Genomic DNA, 21198 nt, shown 5'->3' on the forward strand with positions numbered 1-21198 from the left:
GGAGTGAAGAATGCTTGTAGCTCTCCCTTGCCTCCCCTCCCTACACTGTCCACCCCGCAGAAGCCAGCAAGCTCATCTGCCGCAGGATATTTGCAGAACGTCTCATCGGCTGAACTGACTGATTGCATCACGTTACAAGACTTAAACAGAACACATGGAAATCTTCCTTTTGTTAAAATCATACACAAAAGATGAAAAAAATTAGAGATTTCATAAGGCGGCTTGGCTTTTTAGAGGTCTTTTTTTTATGAAATGGAGGTCAGGTGTTATTTCTACAGGCAACTGTTGGAATACTGTTGTAACCCTCTAAAAAGGAAAGGGGTTTTGTTTCTCTTCATTTTAAGAAATGCTTTCCCCATATGTTTCTGAGATGGTGTGCACAGTACTGTAAAGTCTTTCCACCTCACCACAACCTTACAGTTCAGCAGAACACTCAAGCAAGCGCTCAGCCGTAAGCACCTGAGCGAGTCTCCTCCTCGTCAGCACAAAAGATGCTGAAGGAGGAGGGACCTGCCCTCATTTTTGAAGCCAAGCACATGGTGACCAGCTTTCCTTTCAGGAGGCTCGCTGGTAGGTGCACGCAAGCCCGTGGTACGGACCACGCTGCACAGAAAGCCGAGCTGTTCCTGGAACAGTCAGTGATCAATTTCTGCCGGCCGGCTGCCTCCTTCGCCAGCTCCAGTTGAACTGGGAAAACATGGTATCTGGAAAATTATTTAAAACTGCATATTTCCTTTCAATGGGTTTTCTTGTTGTTCTGCTTGTTTCGGGGGAAGAAGGCTGGAGCGGGAAGAGTCATTACATGGTGAAAAGCATAAAAACACATTTTCATGTGTGATTACTTATATTAATACGTATCATTTAACATACACAGTACATCTACATATGGAACCTATTATTATTGAGGAAATGTTTTTTTAATGAGGAAGACTGAACAATACTTAAGAGAGAAAATGTTCAAACCAATGTTAATTTGCAGCAGAAGTAACAAAATATTTTAATAAAAAACAGTAAAAAGACTGGTGCTCATATCCAGGATCAGCCCAGTCCTATGTTTACACCTTGAGAACAGGATTCAACTTGCATGGCTTTTCCAAGCTTTGCAAACCTCCTAAGCTGAAATTTAAACTCTGACTCTGTCGAAGACTTTCAAGAGTAAGACCAGTGCTTCAGCTCTACAGAGAAACAGAGATAGTTTGGTATATTTTTGTTTTCCAGATCCATGGAAGCATTTTTACTCCTTCCGCTTTTTTTACAGAGCCTGTGCCTGCCCTCCCTCCCTTCCTAGCCCCAAAACTCATCCAAAAACAGTTTTGTTTTTTTTTAAAAAAAGGGATTTAGGTAATTCAATCACTTCTGTATAAATGTAGCTAATTATATTCTCAATTGCTGAGCACTGTTTCCTCTCCCCGAATTCTGGGGTTAATTAAGCTTTCCTTAAATGTTGCATATGAATTAAGAAGAAACAAACAACGAAAAACCCTCGCTACTTTCAAATGAAAAAAATCTGGTGCTAAAAAGTCCTGGCAGCCTAAACATTAGTACAATAAGACTGCTGGATTTTAAATGGTAAAAATGAAGTGACTAAAAGCTCTCTGTTTTAAAAATGAGAGGCTCAAGAAAGACCGTTCACTGTAGAAAAGAGATACTTTGTTTCAGCAATCATCTCAAAACCAAAGACGAATTATTAGTATCAAATACAAACCTCAAAATAGACTCTCTCTGTTATCATAATGCAAATATTAATGCGTATTTGCTATTCCTGCCAAATGTTATCAGTGTTGTTCCGACTCGCAGGGAACAACCTGTTCTGTGCAGATCTGACTGGGCTAGGTTTATCATTTTAACACCAGTATCGTTGTTTTGTTCACCTTGAGAAACCAGAGCATGAGCAATGATCGGATACTGCTCGGGTCCCTGCACTGGCTCTTTAGGAAAAGCCTTAGGAGCTTCAGGACTGTGAGATCAGTGGAGCATCTCCTGTGGTCCAGGGAACTGTCATGGGCCGTGGCTCTCATCACCTATGTTAACTTGTCCTCTTTATTTATTTTAGTCAAGCACAAGTGGTTTTAAGCACTTTTTTGTAATAGGTTGAACTACTTGTCCTGTACTGTTTTGTTTTTTGTTTTTAAATGTAACAACTTTCTCAGCTTCCTTGCTGTTTTTCCAAGTCCCTCTTTCAATGGCAGGGTGTCAGAATGGCAGTGAAACCAGCACCAGCCACTCCATACTGGCCTGATGCAGCCTACTGGTAACATCCCACAGGAGCCAGGTACCCAAACAAACGCATGTCCTGGGAAAGACAACATTTGTAATAATTCCCTGTAAGTATTTTGAACATAGTTCCTGATTTCGAATCTGCACAGTGCAAAAACAGTCCTACTTAGTACATAGCAAGAAAGAAGACAAATTATAATTTCTTCTGTTACTTAGGTGACACATAGATACTACCAAATGCAACACTGAATGCCTTCCAAGTCTCGTGTAACAACAGATTTCAAATTATAAATGTCACATAGGCATCATTTCAGGCTTTGAAATATGGTTCACTTGTTACCAAATATGATGTGTCAATTGATTTATCAAATTCACAAGAAAGAAGAAACCAATGAGACAATCCAAGCTATCTCCCAGCAAGTCCAGGACTGTTTCCAATGAAATGCAGATTGGCAGAAGAGAGATTTATTACCAGTTTCTTAATGCTATATTTTACAGTTTAGCAAGCCTTCCTATTGTGCTCCACGTGGTACTTTTACCAAGCACGATAGGCTCACCTGGATTTCCACCACCTGACAGACTTGGTGGGTCACTCACTGCCTGCGTGCCTTTGATGCTGCCTCTCCTGAGCCAATTTCTACAGATGGAGCTATTTTTGGAAGAACTTATTGGCCGGCAATAATCTCATGGGGGCAAGGGGAAAAAAGAAAAGAGTTTGTTACTTCAAAATAAAATGTGTTAAGAGTGGCAGATTTGTTTTTAAAAGTCAGGCTGATCTTTAACGTGCCTACAGTAACACTGAGACCACACTGAGTTGTACTCAATTTCACAACATCAACTAAAATGAGAGGGATTCATCTGGCCACTGTTCCTCACAAACACTTATAGCTATGTCTCATATCAGGAATCTGTAAAAAGTAATACTGAAAGAGCCGAAAGCATTTACAATAACTTAGCTTGGGACTAAATGAAACAGAACATGCCTACTCATTGATCCTATTAAAATGCAAGGAGTTTTTTTGGTCATGGAAAAATCATTTTGCTGTATCAAAAGCTAATCGCACAAAACAGCAGTGGGTAGTTCATACAGCAGTTGGTTTGACAGAAGTGAACTGTTGGGAAACGACAGGCGTGTAACTGGCAGCAATAGAACATGGCTGCAAAAATACATCTTAGCTTGAAAATTAAAACAAATAAAGCTTGATACATCTTCTGTTATTTCTGCTATCTAATTAATAATATACATTAAGTTAGAAGATGTTTTAATCTTTAGGAATTAAAGAAATAATCCTTGGATTTAGCAAGCTTAAACATGTATATGATCTTAAGTGTATTAAATAATTCCGTTGGTTGCAGGGAATTTTTTATGCACATGAAATCTTTGAAATGCTGTAGGGTAACACTCTAAACTTTGACTAAGCTAGAAGTGAGAAAGTATTAATAGTCTGGTTTTGGTTGAAGTGATAAAAGTGATGAAATTCAGCTGAAGAGTTAAACTCAGATTTCAAACTCTCTCAGACTTTGAAACGCAGTCAGACCGATTTCTAATTAGCCATTGAGAAAACAAATACCTTCCTTGGTGCAACACACATATGAAAGTAATGAAAAATATATTGATGGTAGACAACAATTGTTTTGGATTTGTAAGCACACGTTGCAGACTATTTTTCAGTTCCTTGATAAAGGGGACATCGATTAGCCCTGTGGTATTTCTTTACACTTTCATGACTAAAAAAAACCTGAGCAGTACCACACTTTCATAGATTGAACACAAAGACTTTAAAGAGCTAATGAGAGATCTTTTTTTGTTAATGTTCATGATTAATTCCTACTTCTCTAGGCTTCAAGTACAAATTAGACAGCTTGGAACAGAAACGTTATTTATGAAATCCATTTCACATGCAGAATCGAAGGAAGTTGACTGCTGCAATACACATTTAGTCAACTGGAGCTCAGATAATGAAAACATTTTTGGTTTGAAATAGCTAAAAATGTAGTATATCTCCAGGATTACCTGGTTTTAAAATACCACGCCTGGCTAGTGATTCACCTTTAACAGCAAATTCATTGCATGAGTTAGGGGATGTTCGCTTCAGAGGAAGAGCACGTAGACTCACTTTCAACACAGCAAAGACAGACCTGTCTATAATTAAATGCTAAAGATAACACAAACATTTATAGTGGAATGCGTATGGTAACTATAGTCATCAAAATACGAATTTCAGAAAATCCTAAATCTTAGAGAAATAATTAAATATATGGTAAAAGCCCTACAACACCTTCATAAGTAAGAAAGGAGACACACACATATATATACACAGGTTTGTAAAGGGTAATACAAGCAGGACATAAAACCCAAATGAACATACCATTACCTTTGAGCAGGTCAAATGAATGCAATGATAGTACTACCTGAGTGATAGTACTACCAACCAATTTTTAAAAAGTGTCTAACAAAAGTTGAAATCTTTTTTGATCACATGAGAGAGACTTTTTGGCTCTATGTATCATCGGGAGTAAACTGACTGAATTGCAAAGACAGAACGCTATCCCACAATAATGAAAGGGAAGGAACGTACTTCTGCTCAGGACTGACATTTATCAATATAGAATAGCCATTTTTTGCCATTGTTTGAAGTAAGGGAAGTAATTAAAGTATGCAAAACCATTTCAATACCACCGCCCTATTTCCTGCACATTAGTAACAAAATGCTCCCCCCCGCCAAAGCTGTTCATTAACTTTCCCCAATAAACATCATACTTCCATATCACACATTTGAGAGCACTCCTAAACTGGGAAGTTGGGCAACAGCACTGCTCTATGCAAAAACAGCCAAGTCCAGTCAGGAAACAGATTAATTTGAAAGCCCTAATTAATGACTGAACATTTACACAGCCAAGATTTATGAGTTACAAGGAAGTAAGTCCAAAACATAACACTCCCTCCTACATGCAAGCTCTCTTTTTAATGGTAAACAATTAGCCTAGGGTAAGATACTGTCTCAATTCTCAAGTTCATTTTCTTCCTCCAACTTCCAAGCATTGATAGGTGACAAATTAATGTCATGCTTCTTCCCCCTACCCCGCTCTTCCAGAAATGTTGTTATTGATAAACAAGGGTTAATGAAGACAAAATACAGATTTTTTAATAAAAATAAATAAGCCAATAAGTACCAAAACATTTTTTTAGCTCACAAGTGCAAAAATAGTATGTGAAAGAAGAGGAGGAAAGGAAAGAATAATTCCTGAATAGGTAAGTTTATGGAACTTATTTTCTGTATATACTTGAAGAAAATTATAAACAAGAAAAGGAAGGTCTTTATAAATACATATATACACACACGTGTGCGCTTATTAAAATACATATAATCACACTCTCTTAACATCCAAAAAGATCTCAGTTTTTTTTCCTTGAATTTACTTCACTGAATTCACAAATACTTTTGCAACTTTAGTAACAATAAATGCTAGAAATGAAGAATAAGTTTTCAGCTTTTAACATTTTGACTATATTCCACTTCTGAAGAGAACTGACATCCTATTATGATGAGTGCTTAGTATTTGAATATTAAAACAAGACTGCCAACTCTTTTTTGGAAGTCCTCAGGCCTTAAACTAGAAAAGTCAAAATCAAGAAAAGTTTTGTTCTCTCTTGTTTACACTAAATTACCAGACACATTTTCTTGCCTGCAAATTTTGTTTTGCTAACAAAGGAGCGTGGTTTGTTTCTTCCCCTGTTTTATATAACATGTAAATACACAAAAATGACCACAGAAATGGCAAGATCCCATAAAGCGGTAACACATCTGATTACAACAGTCTGCGATGAGCCCGTGTCCCTCCAGCCATACTGTACAGCCTCCCTTGGCAAGGGGGCTCCCCGAGACTCCTCTCTCCAGGTACAGCCACAACTGCGACCTGCGGAGGTAACCAGACACGCAAGCAGCACGTAGCTTTTGGGCTGGGGTGTTTTTGCTTGCCTGTGGTGTGGCAGTGCTGAACACCCAAGCCCTCATCATTGCCTGTCATGAGAAAAGTCCCCAACAACCTGTCCTCCTGGCTTCTTCTTGTCTGCCCTTCATTCCTGGCTGAACGATGAAAACCATGCCTTACAAGGCTGCCCAAGAGAGATTGAGCGGAAAGAGTTTTCCTGACACTGACTCACAAATACTTGGAAACACCCCACCACAGATACCCAGAGTCTAACCTAAGAGCTGGGTACATTCCTTGCCCCCATCGGTTTTTCATCAAATGAGAGCTCACTGGGAGCAGTTCTGGAAAAAGACAAAGTTGGTTTATCCCAGTAAAAAACACGGTAAGACCAAAATATACAAGACAAAACAGAAGACAGATTGCTGCTCTCCCCCTCCTGTCCCTCCAAATGGTGTGTTTCACTGTGCCATGTTAAGTATAATAGTAATTGTCCAGTTTTATCACAAATTTACTGTGTTTGCTAGGAAATTTAGTCTCAAACACCACAAAGCCAGTCTCTATAAGATGCTAATTACTCTGAAATCATAACTAGCCCCCCTTGCTTCCCTAAATGAGAAAATAAACCATCAAAAAAATAAAAACCAAAGCAACTCTTTTAAACTGGGCAAAACGCTCTTGGTTCTCCTCCCCTGACAATGGGGATGTCAAGACCAATTAGCAATTGCAGTCATCTTGGGTTTTGCTCTGTTTTCTTCCCCTGCAAGTGGTCAACCCCGATCCAATGGCTCACTTCTATACATGCAATGCCACGGACAAATTACAGAAGACTAAGACCTGAAAGGTTTTTTTTCTACCCGACTATGCTTGACGTTTTCATTACTCAAAGACAGGAAACAAAAAGCTTGAGCTGAGAACTAGGTGATAGTTTGAAAAAGTTTAATTAAAAAGAAAAACAGTCCACGGAATTGCTTCTAACATCACTAACAATTTGCCTCAGAGTTATTATCGTGCTGTTTCCACCTGCCAATAATCATTTAATCCTTTTGCCAAAGGCAATCTAAAGCTTTATGTATTTCCACATGTATTTAAGGGAAACCATAAAAGATAGCTTGAAAATAACAAACTTCCAATTTTTGATATACAAAAATCTGAGCTTCGGTAGCACATGCACGCATCAGCTTTTCAGTAGTGCTAAGCAACATTACTGGACAGCTTCTATTCCAGACAATGGCTTAAATGCTAAGACCAAAGTTTTGTGCCAATACAAAATCTTTGTTAGGATTCAAACACAAAAAAAAAAAGCCAGTGACAGATAGCTCCCTTTAGAGTGCCTTCTTCAATGGGATTGCAGCTCTCCTCATGAACCGCCAGTGTCCAGGCACGCTGTGAAAACAGGAGTTACATGGCAAGAACGAAAATTTCCCTGTTTGACAACATAGGTTTGGCTGCAAATACACGAAAGCTTCCCTGTTGCCACATTCAGGCATCAGTGACTATCTTAATTATCAACTTCTCAAACTGTTTCAGAATTACTGTTGAGCAGCTTAATTTCACCAAAAAGCCTCCAACTCCAACAATGACATTGCTAAAGTTTGTGGATAAAAAAAGAAAGCAGAACAAAACCAGATATTTCAACTATTCTTTCCCCAAAAATCTCACTTAGAAAAACAAAATGATACCTAATCAAAACATCTTTGAAAGGAATATAGCAGAGCGCATTTTCAAACTCAAAAAACTCAATGGGATGACAAGCATGTAAGCTTGCAGCTCATACACATATTTAGGGATGGGAAGTATTATAGGATGTTTAGATATTATTGTACTATTAGGTTCCAAATTTTCACAACAGAAACAATTACTTTGCTGATGACTGCCAAAGGCAAACATCCTATTTTATATGTACACAAAGAAACCAGTATATGTTCAAATATTTTAATTCATACACACACGCACCTCTGCAATCTTTGCAGTTCAGTGAAGTGTAAACAGTTAGTGCTGTCATTAAAATACATGTTCTTCGCTCACAGCAACAATACTCAGGTAGATTAATAAGCTTTTATACCTGGGCTCTATTATTCCTCTGCCATTCATTAACATTTCTTCCACCTTGACAGCAATTTAACTGGCACAGTACCAGAAATACAAGTAGGTCAGCACAAGGTGTTCCTCTGTATGGTTTCATCTGCTATAAACATCCTGAGTTAGCCTTCAGGTACTACATTTAAATATTCCTAGTGCCAATTAAGATAATAATCAGAAGTATTTTGGATGTCATTGTCCAAGTACTACCTTTATTTTCGAAGGGCTGCTTCAGTTAACGACGGAAAGGAAAATTTACTGCAGAAGCGGGGAGCCCTCTGCAGCTCTCCTGGCCAAGATGATGCCTGAGATTATGCTACCTCCATGGGAATCCCTCTTGAAATCCTCAGCATATCTAAGAGGAAAACATATATACCCCTAGAGAAAGGTAAATTGAACACCGAAGTTTAATAGTCAGACACAGTATACCATTAAAAGTAACCATAACAGGCACTTAAGCCAGTCAGACACACACTAATCTTAAAGGCATGAGAAATGGCAATGGATATGTAAGAATATTTACTTTTTCCCTCCTGTTTATGAAAAAAGTGGATCAGTGATCTCACAAAAAATGAAAAAAAAAACTTCAGACATATCTTTCGCTAAGGTACTAAGAGATAGTTAGTATTTACAGCAATTTGTATACATTGAAGATCTGGCCCTGAAGTTGGTGTGTAACAGTCAAGGGTTGAGAATTAATTCTCTATGAAGTGCAATGACTTTTTGGTGACTTTCTTTAATTTGTATGCCTTGTCTTATACTTTAGGACTAGAGTTGAGTCAAACTCAAAGCAGAAAGGTCAGTTCTAACCACATACCCTGTGACACATCATAACTTACAAGATCAAGCACCAGCACTACAGGTTTAAATCAGAAAAACAGGTCAGTGTGAGGAAAAAGTGCTTATTTTTTTTTCTTTTCATTTTTTTAAACATAAAGGCAAACTCTACCACTCTGAACTGATACGGGCATTAGTATTACATAAATGAAAATACTTCAAGAGGCAGAAATAAACCAACATTTTCAATTCCTTCCTGATCATTGCAAACGTAGTTTTTACTATTAACATTATATACCCCCACTTGTGATCACTGGTCTACTGAAAGCGTGTGCTTTAAGACATTCAAGAATAATCCCCGCTGTCTGATTTAAAAAAAAAAAAAAAAAAAAGAAAAAAAAAAAGAAAGAAGAATGAATTAAATTAAAAGTTGCTAGAAATAACTCACAGGCAAAAAATAAAACTAAAAGAAACAATAGCAGTAGCCTAAAGAGACATATTTTTTCCTTCAGGAATGAATTCCCATCTGCTTCTAAAGAGCAACATGTTTTTCCATTGCTGGGAATTACAGCCAAAACCAGGACAATAAAGCAGCAAAGCCACAGGCAAGAGCGGAGGGCAAGTGAAGCTGGCTGACAGAGTGTCAGTCTAGGTCCCTCTTTTATAAGCCTGTGTTTCGGTGACAGCTCAACAGTCCCCGGCTGTGCTGGCAACACACTCCCCTCTGCCACCCTCAACAAAGGGGAGCTCCTGGTAACTCTGTCGCATGCCAGGTAGCATGGAAAAGGGAAGGCAAGGGCAGGGGAGGGAGGTAAACAGCATTGTCAGCACTGCCAGTAACGCAGGCATCTCCCGTGGCCTCGGCTGGTCTGGTGAAAGTACAGCTGTTTCATAAAAGCTCATGGGAAGTGAGCAGCCCCATCGGCAGAGGATCACCTACCCCTGACACAAGCAATGTGCCTGTTGCAGGTTTTTTCTCCAAACAGGCGTGCAACAAGAAGCAACCCTTGAAAGGCACAGGGAGGACAAAAGCAAACACACGTGCTCATTTACAGAACCTGGATGGATGTTGCCATTAAAATAGTTAATGGAGACACAGAAAGGAAGAAAAAAAACATACTGAAATTAGCTGTAAGGTTCCTGCACCCTAACAGTTTCAGCATTTAGGGAATCCAAATGTTCAGCTCTTTGGGCTACACGGAAGAAGAAAATCTCAGGTTCGAGAAACAGGCTAAATTTCATACCTCAACACTGTTTGGTGCTCACTTGGGGGCTCATTCAAATTCCCTCTGGTGTTTTCCCCAAGCTCCTCTGAGGATCAGTGTTCTTTGAGTTACTTAGGAAGCAGTTTTGACTGTACCCTCCTGAGCTGTTAATGAGTCTGACCTTTGCGGAAACACTAATATCCCTTCAGACAGATGAATTAAATCTCCTCTGCTTGATTAAACTATTAGCAAATCATTATCTCCCTGAAGGATAAAATGTTCTTTCCCAGATGAACCAGCAAAGCATAAATTTCAGTGCAAACACTCTCCTGTATTCCAAACCTTACGTTTTGCATAAACGTGCTGATTGCCAACCACACTTTATATACTCAGATGGTGAATGCCTATAGTACTTTATCAGCCCACTTTGAGCAACAAAACACCCACCCCATCTCTGAAAATGCGTGAGGGGGACCAGATCTTTCTCAAGTGACTAAAAAGGAGAGCAGGGAGAGGCGGCATAATGCCATGAACTTGTGGTTGGGCACCGCCATGCCAATGAGTGATTGCCCTCGTTCCTAATCTGCCCAAGCACATTTCGCACGTATGAGGTTCTTGCGAGAACAGCAGTAAGCAAAATCCCATGGGAAGTCCTGTGTAGTTAGTTATTTCCTTTCCGGTGATTCATCTCGTTTATCCCAACACTGACATTCGGAAAACATTCCGAATGCCAGGTATTTCCTCACCTTCCAGCCACCTGTGCCAAACACATCCTTAGCACTGATAAATGTGTGTAGGAAGGTGGTGATCCCATATTACCCATAATGGATGAAGGTTGAGTCTCTTTTCCTCACCCACCCACACAAAAATGTTCACTTTTCAATGAGTGATATAAATTAACAGATCCTATGCATCATTCCAAGAGAAACTTCAGAGGTTCATCTGAGGTCTTAATCTTACTACATTCCAATTTGATGGCATTCCTCACTTCAAGAACTGCATGTTACTGTAATACCGTACCCTGGTGGGGAGCTAAGCAGAACTCCTTCAGAAGGAAAGGCCGTCCAGCAGAGCCAGGCCAGAGTCATTTCAGCCCCAGATGCTTTAACTACCAAAAGTGCATTTCCAAATCACACGCTTCTGACGACACATATGCATTTTTTTTTGCTTATGTCTTGAAGGTTCAAAATTTTCTTTCATGGAAAACTAGATGTAAAGAAGATAACACATCCTAATTTGTTGGATGGCCTTTTTTTTCCCCCCTATATCTAAGCCCTCTCTCACCTTCACTGTACTTCACTCTTTACTAAAGAGACAAATTTTTCCCAATTTCTTAAAAGACTGTTTAGCCTACGATGGAATGCATCCTCACTTCTTTTGTAGTTGGTACCTTCCTCTATAAGAAAGAGAGGAGTTTGGGGAGGTCTTGGTTGTTTGGGGTGGTTTTTTTTTATTAAAGTTTATAGTTTAAATATGTCAATATCTGGTAAACAAGAACACGCATGTTTTGGAATACATATTTCAAGAGTCAAAGGCTTTAGTCGATTCGAGCTAGTGCGCTGCTGCAAAGATACTTTTTGGCATCAAATATGCTCTCATTTGAGCCAGAGCAAACCTTCATTGGCTTGTTTTTTTTTCCCCTTCATTCTGTGTTCCCATTGAGAGTTATTGCAAAGTGAGAAAGATATTTTTTACGTTAACTATTCTACTTCGACTAAGAGCTAGTGAAAGATTTACAGGTTCCCAGATTCCCATTTTACTATTCTGTCCTGTAAGCATGGAAACTGATAATACTATAGAAACAATGCCAGCCTTTGCTGTCACCATGACCTGCTTTCCACCAATTTAAAAGCAGTCAGTCCCATTAGCTTACTTTTATAAGTGCACTTGTCTTAAGAATATTGTCATCATAACCAGAATATTTAATTCTTTATTACTTCTAACCAACTCTAAACTCAGAACAGCTCAACACTTGATTTCAGTTTCTGACTAAAACCTCCCTCTCTGCTACTGCCTTCTAAACTGTAACAAAAACGCACTCTGAACTGGGGCTCAGACAATATAAGAAGGTCCCTCACTCTACTGCGTTTATTTTCCTTTTTATCATCTACTTTCTGGAACAAAATATTTCAACATTGGGGAAACACTGTCTTCAGCCCTTGCTCGTCCCATTTCAGAGAGCAAACTCCAATGGTTTGAAGACAGACACACCCCTTCCACTTAATTTTTAAAGGCAAATGATACAACCTTTTTTTCCCCACACAGGTCTAATAAAGACATCAGTCTTTGCATTTATAAAGGTAGGTGTACTTCCTCTAGGCCAAGACGTTCCAGCTACAATCCTTCCTCTTTTCTGTTTGAGACAATGTATAATTTACAGGACATGCAATTTCCTATCAGACAATGTCCACATGATTTTGTTCTTACTTGCACTAGAAAGCGCATTGAGACTATTACAACCGCATTGAGACTATCTGTGTTTTCTATTCAACAGAGAGTAGCCAATAATTATGAAAAACCTAATCTGAACCCCAAATTAAAAAAGTAGAGCACCAGAATTTGCAGAAGGCCCAACTTTACTAAAGCAAGCTGGCTGTAAGAGCATCATGAAAGCACGCAAATGAGACCCAAAGAATTTGCACTACTTGAACTTTAAAACTTTGCTTTTAAATACTCCTGTGGTTGGATCTTTAATTAACCATACTTTATAGAAAGCACAGTGAGAAATCAAACTGATGAAACTTCTCAGCATGAAGTATAACAGTGAAAATGCTTTAGGAAAAAAGTTATGATCAAACTGAATAATCTGAGAGTGAAGACATCCCAACATATAAAACCATTTAAAAAAATCATCAGTTTTATAAAAGTTGGATCTCCTGCAATTTTGCCCAAAATAAAATGCAGGAACACTAGCATAAACCTTATAAAAGTTTTGATGCGGCATGACGCTTGTTGTCTCAACCATTTTTATTACTTTCAAGGACGAGAGATTTCTCTTCCTTACTAATGCTACAGCATCCAGAGGTGCCAGCAAGGCCAGCGGTGCAGGATAGCAGAGCACAACCTCCTGCTGAACCATGCCAGGCATCAGCTGCCCGGGCACAGCCTTCAGTAGAAATTTTTCTAGGAAAAAAAGCTCGGGGCAAAGACAAGAGCAGTTCTAACTGCTCCTCTGCCACACCGGTGAAACCTGCTGGCCTGCGTGCGAGGGCAAACACAACATAGGGTTCTGGCAGAGCTGTCCTTGCAGCAACCAGACCTACCTTGCCCACCGCCCAGTCACACCCGCTCAGCTAAAAAGGAGTTGAGGTGGTCCTGGGAAAAGGCAAATGCCTTCAGGGCAGAGATGCAGCCAAAAAAATTTGCCTTAGAGGGAGGAAGGAATGATCCTTGGTGTCAACACCAGCTCTGAGGCCAAATCTTGCCATTCAGAACCTTTGAAAAACAATTTCTTACTTTCCTGATTTACAGATACTGAAGTATCCCTGAAGAAGAGCCTCAAGCACTGCTGCAGAGCACTACTTCAGAAGGGCCTGGAAACAAAGACTGAACTCAAACACAAAACTTTCTAGAAAGCTGAGGCTTTGTTTGACCTATACAATTATCATAATAAAAGCTAACTGTACTGACATTGCTCCTGTAATGCTCTTTTTTTTTAATTATATTAAACTTCACTTACACATGAGAGAAGGAAATTGTAATTCACCCTCATAAATTATCTTCCATCGTCTCTCACATGAAACAGTGGGAAGTAATCACCCTATTTTGCTATCTTGATATATCTTTAAAGGTACTCATTAAGAGAAACTTACATCCAGCAGGTGAATAGAGATAACTGGTCATAAGTGATGACAGGCAAAAATACACAAATATCTGATCTGAAAAAAGGCCAAGTTGGAAGCCAGATGCATAGTGAAATATCCACTTTACTTGCTGTTTATTCAGCTCATGTCAGGATGATTCAACGCATCTTTACATGCAGGTCCCTATTCATACAGCATCTTCTAGTCACAAAACCAAGCATTTTCCATTTCTTTTTCTAAACAAAGGGTAGAACAGTGGAATGGGAACTTGCCATTCAACAGCGGAAACTATTTGTAAAGCTGGGAAGCTGGAGACACTAGGAAGAAAAGGCTTTAATGAAACTGGCCACTGTGCGTGCCAACTGTCAAGACTTTTTATATATTCTTCCAAGGAACACTGACTGAGGGCTTTTTCTCTTTACATCCCAGTTATTACAATTCTTTGAATGATGCAAAAGAACAAAATTCATGAGAAATGCCGTATTAGAAACAGGCAGGCTTTTTTTCCCCTGCAACTAGTCCGTAGCTGCACTCGACCCATTAACTTATTTTTGGTTCTGTACAAAGCCAGCACCAAGACATTTGCGACTCATTATCAGCTAAGCACAGGAATTCACCACTAGAGCCTCAGCTGATCCAGATCCAAAGGAAATCCCCATATGCTTGGAATTTCTGAAATACAAGCATTACAGTTGTTGCCTGGTAAGAAGACAGTTTCCATACACAAGTGAGGATATGTTTATATTTATGTTTTTGGAGACTTGTAACTCAGCCAGAGGCAGATAAATTTTCCCAGGGCAACAAGAGTCACATCACTGACATCCGGGTAAAAACATAGTGCTGTTTCAAGTCACTACTCCAAAACGTGGAGGCAAGCAGAGCTGCAACAGTTTTCCGGATCAACATTTAAGCCTTCAATCCTTTTCATTATTGCCTTTTTTTCATTATGAGATCCCACATTCTGCAGCAAAAATATGTGTTACGCAAAGCAGCTTCCATTCATTCATTCCCGGAGTACAGTTTGTCCTCTGCTGTGCAGGAGGAAAGCTCTTGAGGGTTTGACTTTGGTGTCTGCCGTGACACAGCTTCCCAGAACGAGCCTGGAGTCCAGCCCAGACACTGCCGCTGCGTATGGCAAGGTCTGACCCCATCCCTTGGACTTGGAGCACTCACAGCAGTGCTCCCACCAGCCAGAGGCAACTAGTAGGCAATGCAGCATTTTGCAACATACCAGCATTTAAGTGATAGCAAAATGAGCCGAAGTCTTGCCTGGGAGCATATCCAATGACCAGTCAGTTGAGAAGGTCCTTCAGCATTTTAGGAACCATACAAATACTCCAGTCACCATCTCATTTGGACCAAGACAAAAGTTTAACTTATTTCTCTGTAAAACAGAGAACTGTTTATTTCTCCACAAAACAGAAAAAATCTCCTTGTAAACAGCACACAGAAAGATGGGGGAGCCGAGGCAAGCTCATCACATTTTCCACTCTGCTATGGAAAAAGTAGAAGGTGACTACGTAATGAAAGATGGTGCAATAATGCATACGCTAGGACTGGCTACAGTAAGGTGGAAATTTTAATTCTGGTATTTTATACCTTTTAAGAGCTCGAATTGGCAACCTTAATAACATTCTTTGAATTTTTGAAGTAATATAATTACTTTCAATTAATCAAAATGAGGAAAGAATGAAATATCCTTTCACGAGACACGGACATGAATAATATTCAGGGAGCAGAGCGGCGACCACTAACGTACCAATGCATATTATAACTGCCAGGCAGCAACATCTGAGACATTCTCTCTCTTCTACCCAGGACAGGAAATAATTGTCTGACGTCCATTGTCAGAAGCTGACTAACTAATAGCAACGAACTATAACAAGAAGTGCTGCTGTGAGGTCTTGATTATATGGAATAGGAAAATAAGAACTTCAAAATGACCAGTGACTCCCTTGCCATTCCGCTACACTGTCTCATAACTCTGTCTCTTCTCCCTCCGTCTGAGGCTCTCAGTCACAATCCTAAACGCAAAAGATCCCTGGGGACATGAGGAGGCCCAGCTGAAGTGTCTGGGCAGTCTGGGGGCACTTGTCCCCACCTCCCTCCACTTCTCCTGGTAGCACATCCTTCATGAAGCCACCCATGATCATACTAAGGCTCACCCTGGAAAAGGCCCTTCCGCTGGCAACAATCCTCTTGAGATCTTCATCCAAGAGATCTGGAGATCTTGGAGATCTTCATCTCCAAGACCCAGATTGTATTCTGTTTTCTGAGGGGAAACACAGAAATCTCTCAAACATTCCCTTTCATAATTCCCCACCACTGCTTTGAGAAGACTCAAAGATGATATTTGATTTCAGTTTTGTGGACCAACTCCATGGCCATTATCATTCAGAAAGTTTTACCTCTGCTCCAGAGTACTTTTCTGTGTCTTGAATGAGCTCTGCTAAGCAGACTTCATCACTGACTGGCATGGACTGAAAATGAAGTTTGAAGATCTCCCCACGAGTGGCTGCATCTGGCAGTGGCACGTAGATAATTCTGTCTATTCGTCCTGGTCTCAGCAAGGCCTGCAATGAAAGCATCACCGGAAAAGTTATAGCACATGGCACATCACATCAACTCAATTAAATACCACAATGCCGCCATATAACTAACAATTTCAGCAAAAGCAAGAAGCTGCACAGGAAAAATCAAGCTATGTGCAATAGGGGCTATTCTCCTACATTAGAATGGATCAGTCGCTGAAAAGACAGTAAGGTTACTCAGCTTGTGAAATACCAGTTTGTGGAAAAAAGGAATCACAAAGGAACCATTCTCATTTTCCTAAAATAATAATTTTAGGCTTGTTGCAAGGTGTGCTGGAATGTTAGGACTTGGCAGAAGGACAGATGGCAATGGACACATCCCAAGTTCAGATCTTCAATCAAGACAAGTGGAGAAAAAAAGTTTTTTGAAGTGAAGCTTACATTCTGGATTCATGTTGCTTTACCCCAATTATTAGAGCTGCACATGCTTACAGAAAAGCAGATTATTCCAACAGTTTTTTTATGAAAAATAAGGTAACAATAGACAGAGGCCAGTATGCTCAGCTTCAAAAGGGAAGAGAAAAACACAGACTTGCAAAAGCGCTATAGTTAATACATTTTAGCGTCAGCTTTGAACTGTTGGAAAAATCCTTGGTTTTCGTTCTCTTGTGCCACAAGACAACTGAAAATTCAACAGATGAATACAGTTACAAGCTAAGGCCCCAAGTTTTGCAGTTTCATGCACATATATTGACCTTGCACTTTGGTTTCCCAGGGTTACTCAGACTATATACACACTGGGGAGGTGGGAGGGTGAGAGAACAAACTCTGGGCAGCAGCAACACGCAACTTAAGAGGGGACAATGGCCACAAAGGGCAGCGTGGAGGGTTTCAAGTAGATGGGAGGAAAAAAATCTCTGGAAGAGAAGTGCAGCCTCGGGGCAGGTCATCGGGGAGGCTGCGGAAACTCTGTCCTCGGGGGTTTTGCAGCTCGGCCAGACGAAGCCGAGCCCTCCCCAATCCGGCGCTGGCAACAGTCCCGTCTTGTGCCGGAGGGGGACTGCAAGGCCTCTGGAAGCCCCCTCCAACCAGCATTTCTGTGGCTCTGTGCTTTCTGGACAGGGTCAAAAAGTAAACATTATCTATATATAAAACAATTCTATCCGATACACAGCAGAAGCCAAGCTCTTAAATTTATGAGAAGAGAGGAAGCTCATTTGCCTGTATTTCTAAAAATCTCTGAGATTTTTGAAAACCGTCTACAGTAAAAAAGTAAAAACCCTCCCAGCCTTTCTTACTAGACATTTGGAAAAAACAAAAACCCTGTGCATAGCGAATGCACATAAATAGTATTTAAACTATTTTTTAAAAACTGAACAATGTTTATAAGATTCAGCATGTAACCTAAATTGTTTTTATGTTATCGTTCTCCCTTGGGCCGAGTAGTTTGAGTTCCAGATGACTAGAGATATTGCATGGCTGTCCTGGGCTGTCAGCCAATAAGTCTTTTCCCAGCCTGATCATGTCAGTGAAAGTCATGCTGAAAAAATAGTAGGAAAGAGCTTTCCTTCCTGCACAGCATTGATCAAGTTAACACCCTTCCTTGAGTTTCTTTAAAAAGACTGTTGTGGTGCTTCAGAGTGGAAAAATGTATCCTGAATGTTAAGGGATGTCTTGTTATTTTTAAACCAGAAGATTAAAACGCTCAGCAGAAAGTGTATGGCACTACGGTGTGTTACATTGAGCTATGTCAGGAAGGCTATACTGGGAAGACTAAAGGTCCATATCCAGCCTGGTACCCTGACCCTGGCAGCGGCCAACACTGGATCCCTATGAGAGAGAATGAGAAGCAAGCCATGAACTGATATTTCCTCAGCAGACTGTGCTACTCTCTACAGAACTCTTGATATATTCACCAAAGAACTCAACCCACTGATGATAACTCAACCAGTGTGTAATTCAGTGTCTAAATCACGTGTGTACCAGGATATTGCCATTTTTTGCCAACACACATGAAAGAGAAATTTGCATGTTTCAAGACTAGGCTTGGAGGGGGCGGAATTACACTGCAATTGTGTTCTGTATGCTCTTAAGGAAATGCCCATAGCTAATTCTATTATTTAGAAGAAACAAGAAACGTTCACATGAGTATGGTGGTGTGCCTCTCTTAAATCAAGGCAGGTTTAATCAGGACGCCTAGATAATTAGAACATTTCCTAGAGCCAGCTTAGCTTCACACTAATGAATGACCATGGCTGTTGTGCAAATGGGACAGGAAAAATGCTTGATGCCAATCGGCTGGGAGCAAGTGCTCCCCTGCATTACACCAGCTTTCAGCGCTGAGATAGTATTCTAACACGATGGAGCACCCACGCTTGCAAAGCACAACTGCAGATGTAAAAGAGTGAATACATTTTTTTTTTTGCTCAGTTTCTAAAAATTGTATTTCCTCCAGTTTGTCCCAAATGCTTTGCATTTTATATATAGTCATAGTTGGAGGCCCCAGTTTTAAACACGCTATCGTTACTTTTTGCTACAATCAGGCCAAGGGACTTTATCCAAGACGGCCAGATGTGCTGGGAACTGTACAAAAAAAGCACAAGTCAGTCTCTGCAGTGCTTGCTGCTTAAATAGACAGAGAAAAAAAGGAGAGGAGAGAAAATACTCTGCAACCTCACTTGAGAGAAGAGTCAAATTCCCTCCAGCCCCTGGAGAGAAAAGCAGATTATACCAAGAGCTGGTCTCCACCAGCCCTCCCAACAGTCCAGATGGACAGGAAACATGGTGATCCTGGGCACAGTCTGACAGCTCCTCACTCTGCTGTTACCACCCTTGTCCCTTTGGCAAGTTGCCCCCTCCACGCTCCTGGGAAACTAAAAGTGAGGGACAGAGCAAGGAAGGGGCCTGCCTTGACCCATCCTGCAGTGCTGGAGGGCAAATCCCCAGTGAGAAGCTGTAGGTGGGCTGCAGAACGCTCTGCTGCTCGCTGGTCTGAAAGCAAGTGGGCAGCAATGGCAAGTGGAGGCCATTCTCATTTGCAGGACATCACGTCGCCCCTCAGGCTTTTGTTCTCGGCATACTTCTCACGGAGATACTTTTCCTTTTTGGCCAAAATCATTCAGGACTCGGAACTGAGCTGCACATAGAGGTCAGCAATAAGGGAAGAAGATATCCCTCTTGATGTTTTTGCACACTGAAGTGTCCTCTGGAGGAAAATGAGCTCTTTCTGGGTTCCTTAGAGAAACCTACTGTGGCATTTGGTGTGGACACCTGCGGCAGCAGTTTCAGCCTGAACACCAAGGCCCAGGTCATGCCTACTTCTGCTGCTGGCAGAAGTGCTGAGTTTGATGGATGCTGGCACCACCTTTTTCCTCAACGCCACTTTTCTTACAGACATAGAAGCTATTTCTCTTCTCAGTGGGGTGCTGCCTGATGCAGGCTTCCCCATGGGAAGGGTTTTGGAGGTAGTTGCTCCAAGCACACCATGACTTTCACATGCTGTTCCAGAAGATGGAGCTTCAGTATTGCAATCTGCACTTTGAAAATCACCAGGAGAGCAATAAGGACACCCAGGTCACCTCTGGACCAGCCTGGCTGCCCACAGGATGCGTTGGGATCCAGCACTGACCCGCTGGCGAGGAGGTGAAGCTGCCTGAGATTGATCCTCGCTGCTGAGCTGTAGGAGGAGGAATTCATCAGGAGAAGGTGGAGGAGAAGGAATTCAGCAGGAGAAGGCGGTGGCTTGGCTGTGCAGGCGGAGAGGCAGGTGGGGGAAGGTGAGGAGTCACAGCGGGGCTGCAGGTTCAGGCAGATATGAGCTGCTGGGAGTACAAAATTAACCGCTCCCGGCTGGGAGATGCAAAACTGATTTGAGGCTAGGAGCACACAGAAGGTGGGAAGTTGATGGGGCCAAAATTAATTGATGTGTGCGCAGAGCTACATAATTCACTGATGGTGAGATGTGAGGGTTGCATAATTTATGCAGGCCAGGAAGGGTACAAAATTAAGTAATTGGGGTTTTGGTAGAAACCAGAATCCTTCATACCATTAAGCAATTCTTTTGCAAGTTTATGTAATTTTTTTTGTTTTGTTACCACAACAGTTATGAAAGGGGCCTAAGTGCACATACACTGAAAGGTTACTAGTGGCACACAGATACAATGTTCTTCAGGGGAGCACTAGGAAAGCGGGATAATCGTCATGTAATACATGATATCATGAATAGCAAAAAAACATTTTAATTAAGAAAGTACTCCCCCTTCAAAAAGAAATGCTTTAATTCTTTGGCAATTGCAAAAGAGTATTACCTTACATATATCATTGGAAAAGATATAGTTCAAAAATGTGTATTTTGTGTGCAATTACGAAGATAATTATTTCAGGAAAGAAAGCTTAAATAGGTAAAGCCAGGAAAATATTTGTAGTTCCTGTTAAGAATGGACTAGAATTAACCTTGGGGGTTTGCTAATTTTCCTCCTCCTCCTTCCCTTTTTTTTTTAAAGCATCCATCTTTAGTTAGCGTTTTCAAAGGATATTTGGCCATTTCAAGAACTACATTGTCAAACAATGCAGAATTATAACACTGACAGAAGCCTACCCAGCTGATGAGCTTTCTGTGGGATAGAAAAAATAGCTTTCCTACTGACATACTTC

At 40.7% G+C, this 21198-nt stretch overlaps 1 protein-coding gene across 1 annotated transcript in view; it reads right to left on the reverse strand.

The window, feature by feature from the left end:
• The window catches only part of AFG2A (AFG2 AAA ATPase homolog A), a 203039-nt gene that overhangs the window by 21465 nt on the left and 160376 nt on the right, over positions 1-21198 (reverse strand). Inside the window, exon 14 of the mRNA XM_074154986.1 lies at positions 16423-16587. Within this exon, the coding sequence (XP_074011087.1) occupies positions 16423-16587 (165 nt within the window). The remainder of the gene's footprint in view (positions 1-16422; positions 16588-21198) is intronic.

The sequence above is a fragment of the Numenius arquata genome, chromosome 10 (assembly GCF_964106895.1).
Source record: "Numenius arquata chromosome 10, bNumArq3.hap1.1, whole genome shotgun sequence".
In the NCBI taxonomy this organism is placed as follows: Eukaryota; Metazoa; Chordata; class Aves; order Charadriiformes; family Scolopacidae; genus Numenius; species Numenius arquata.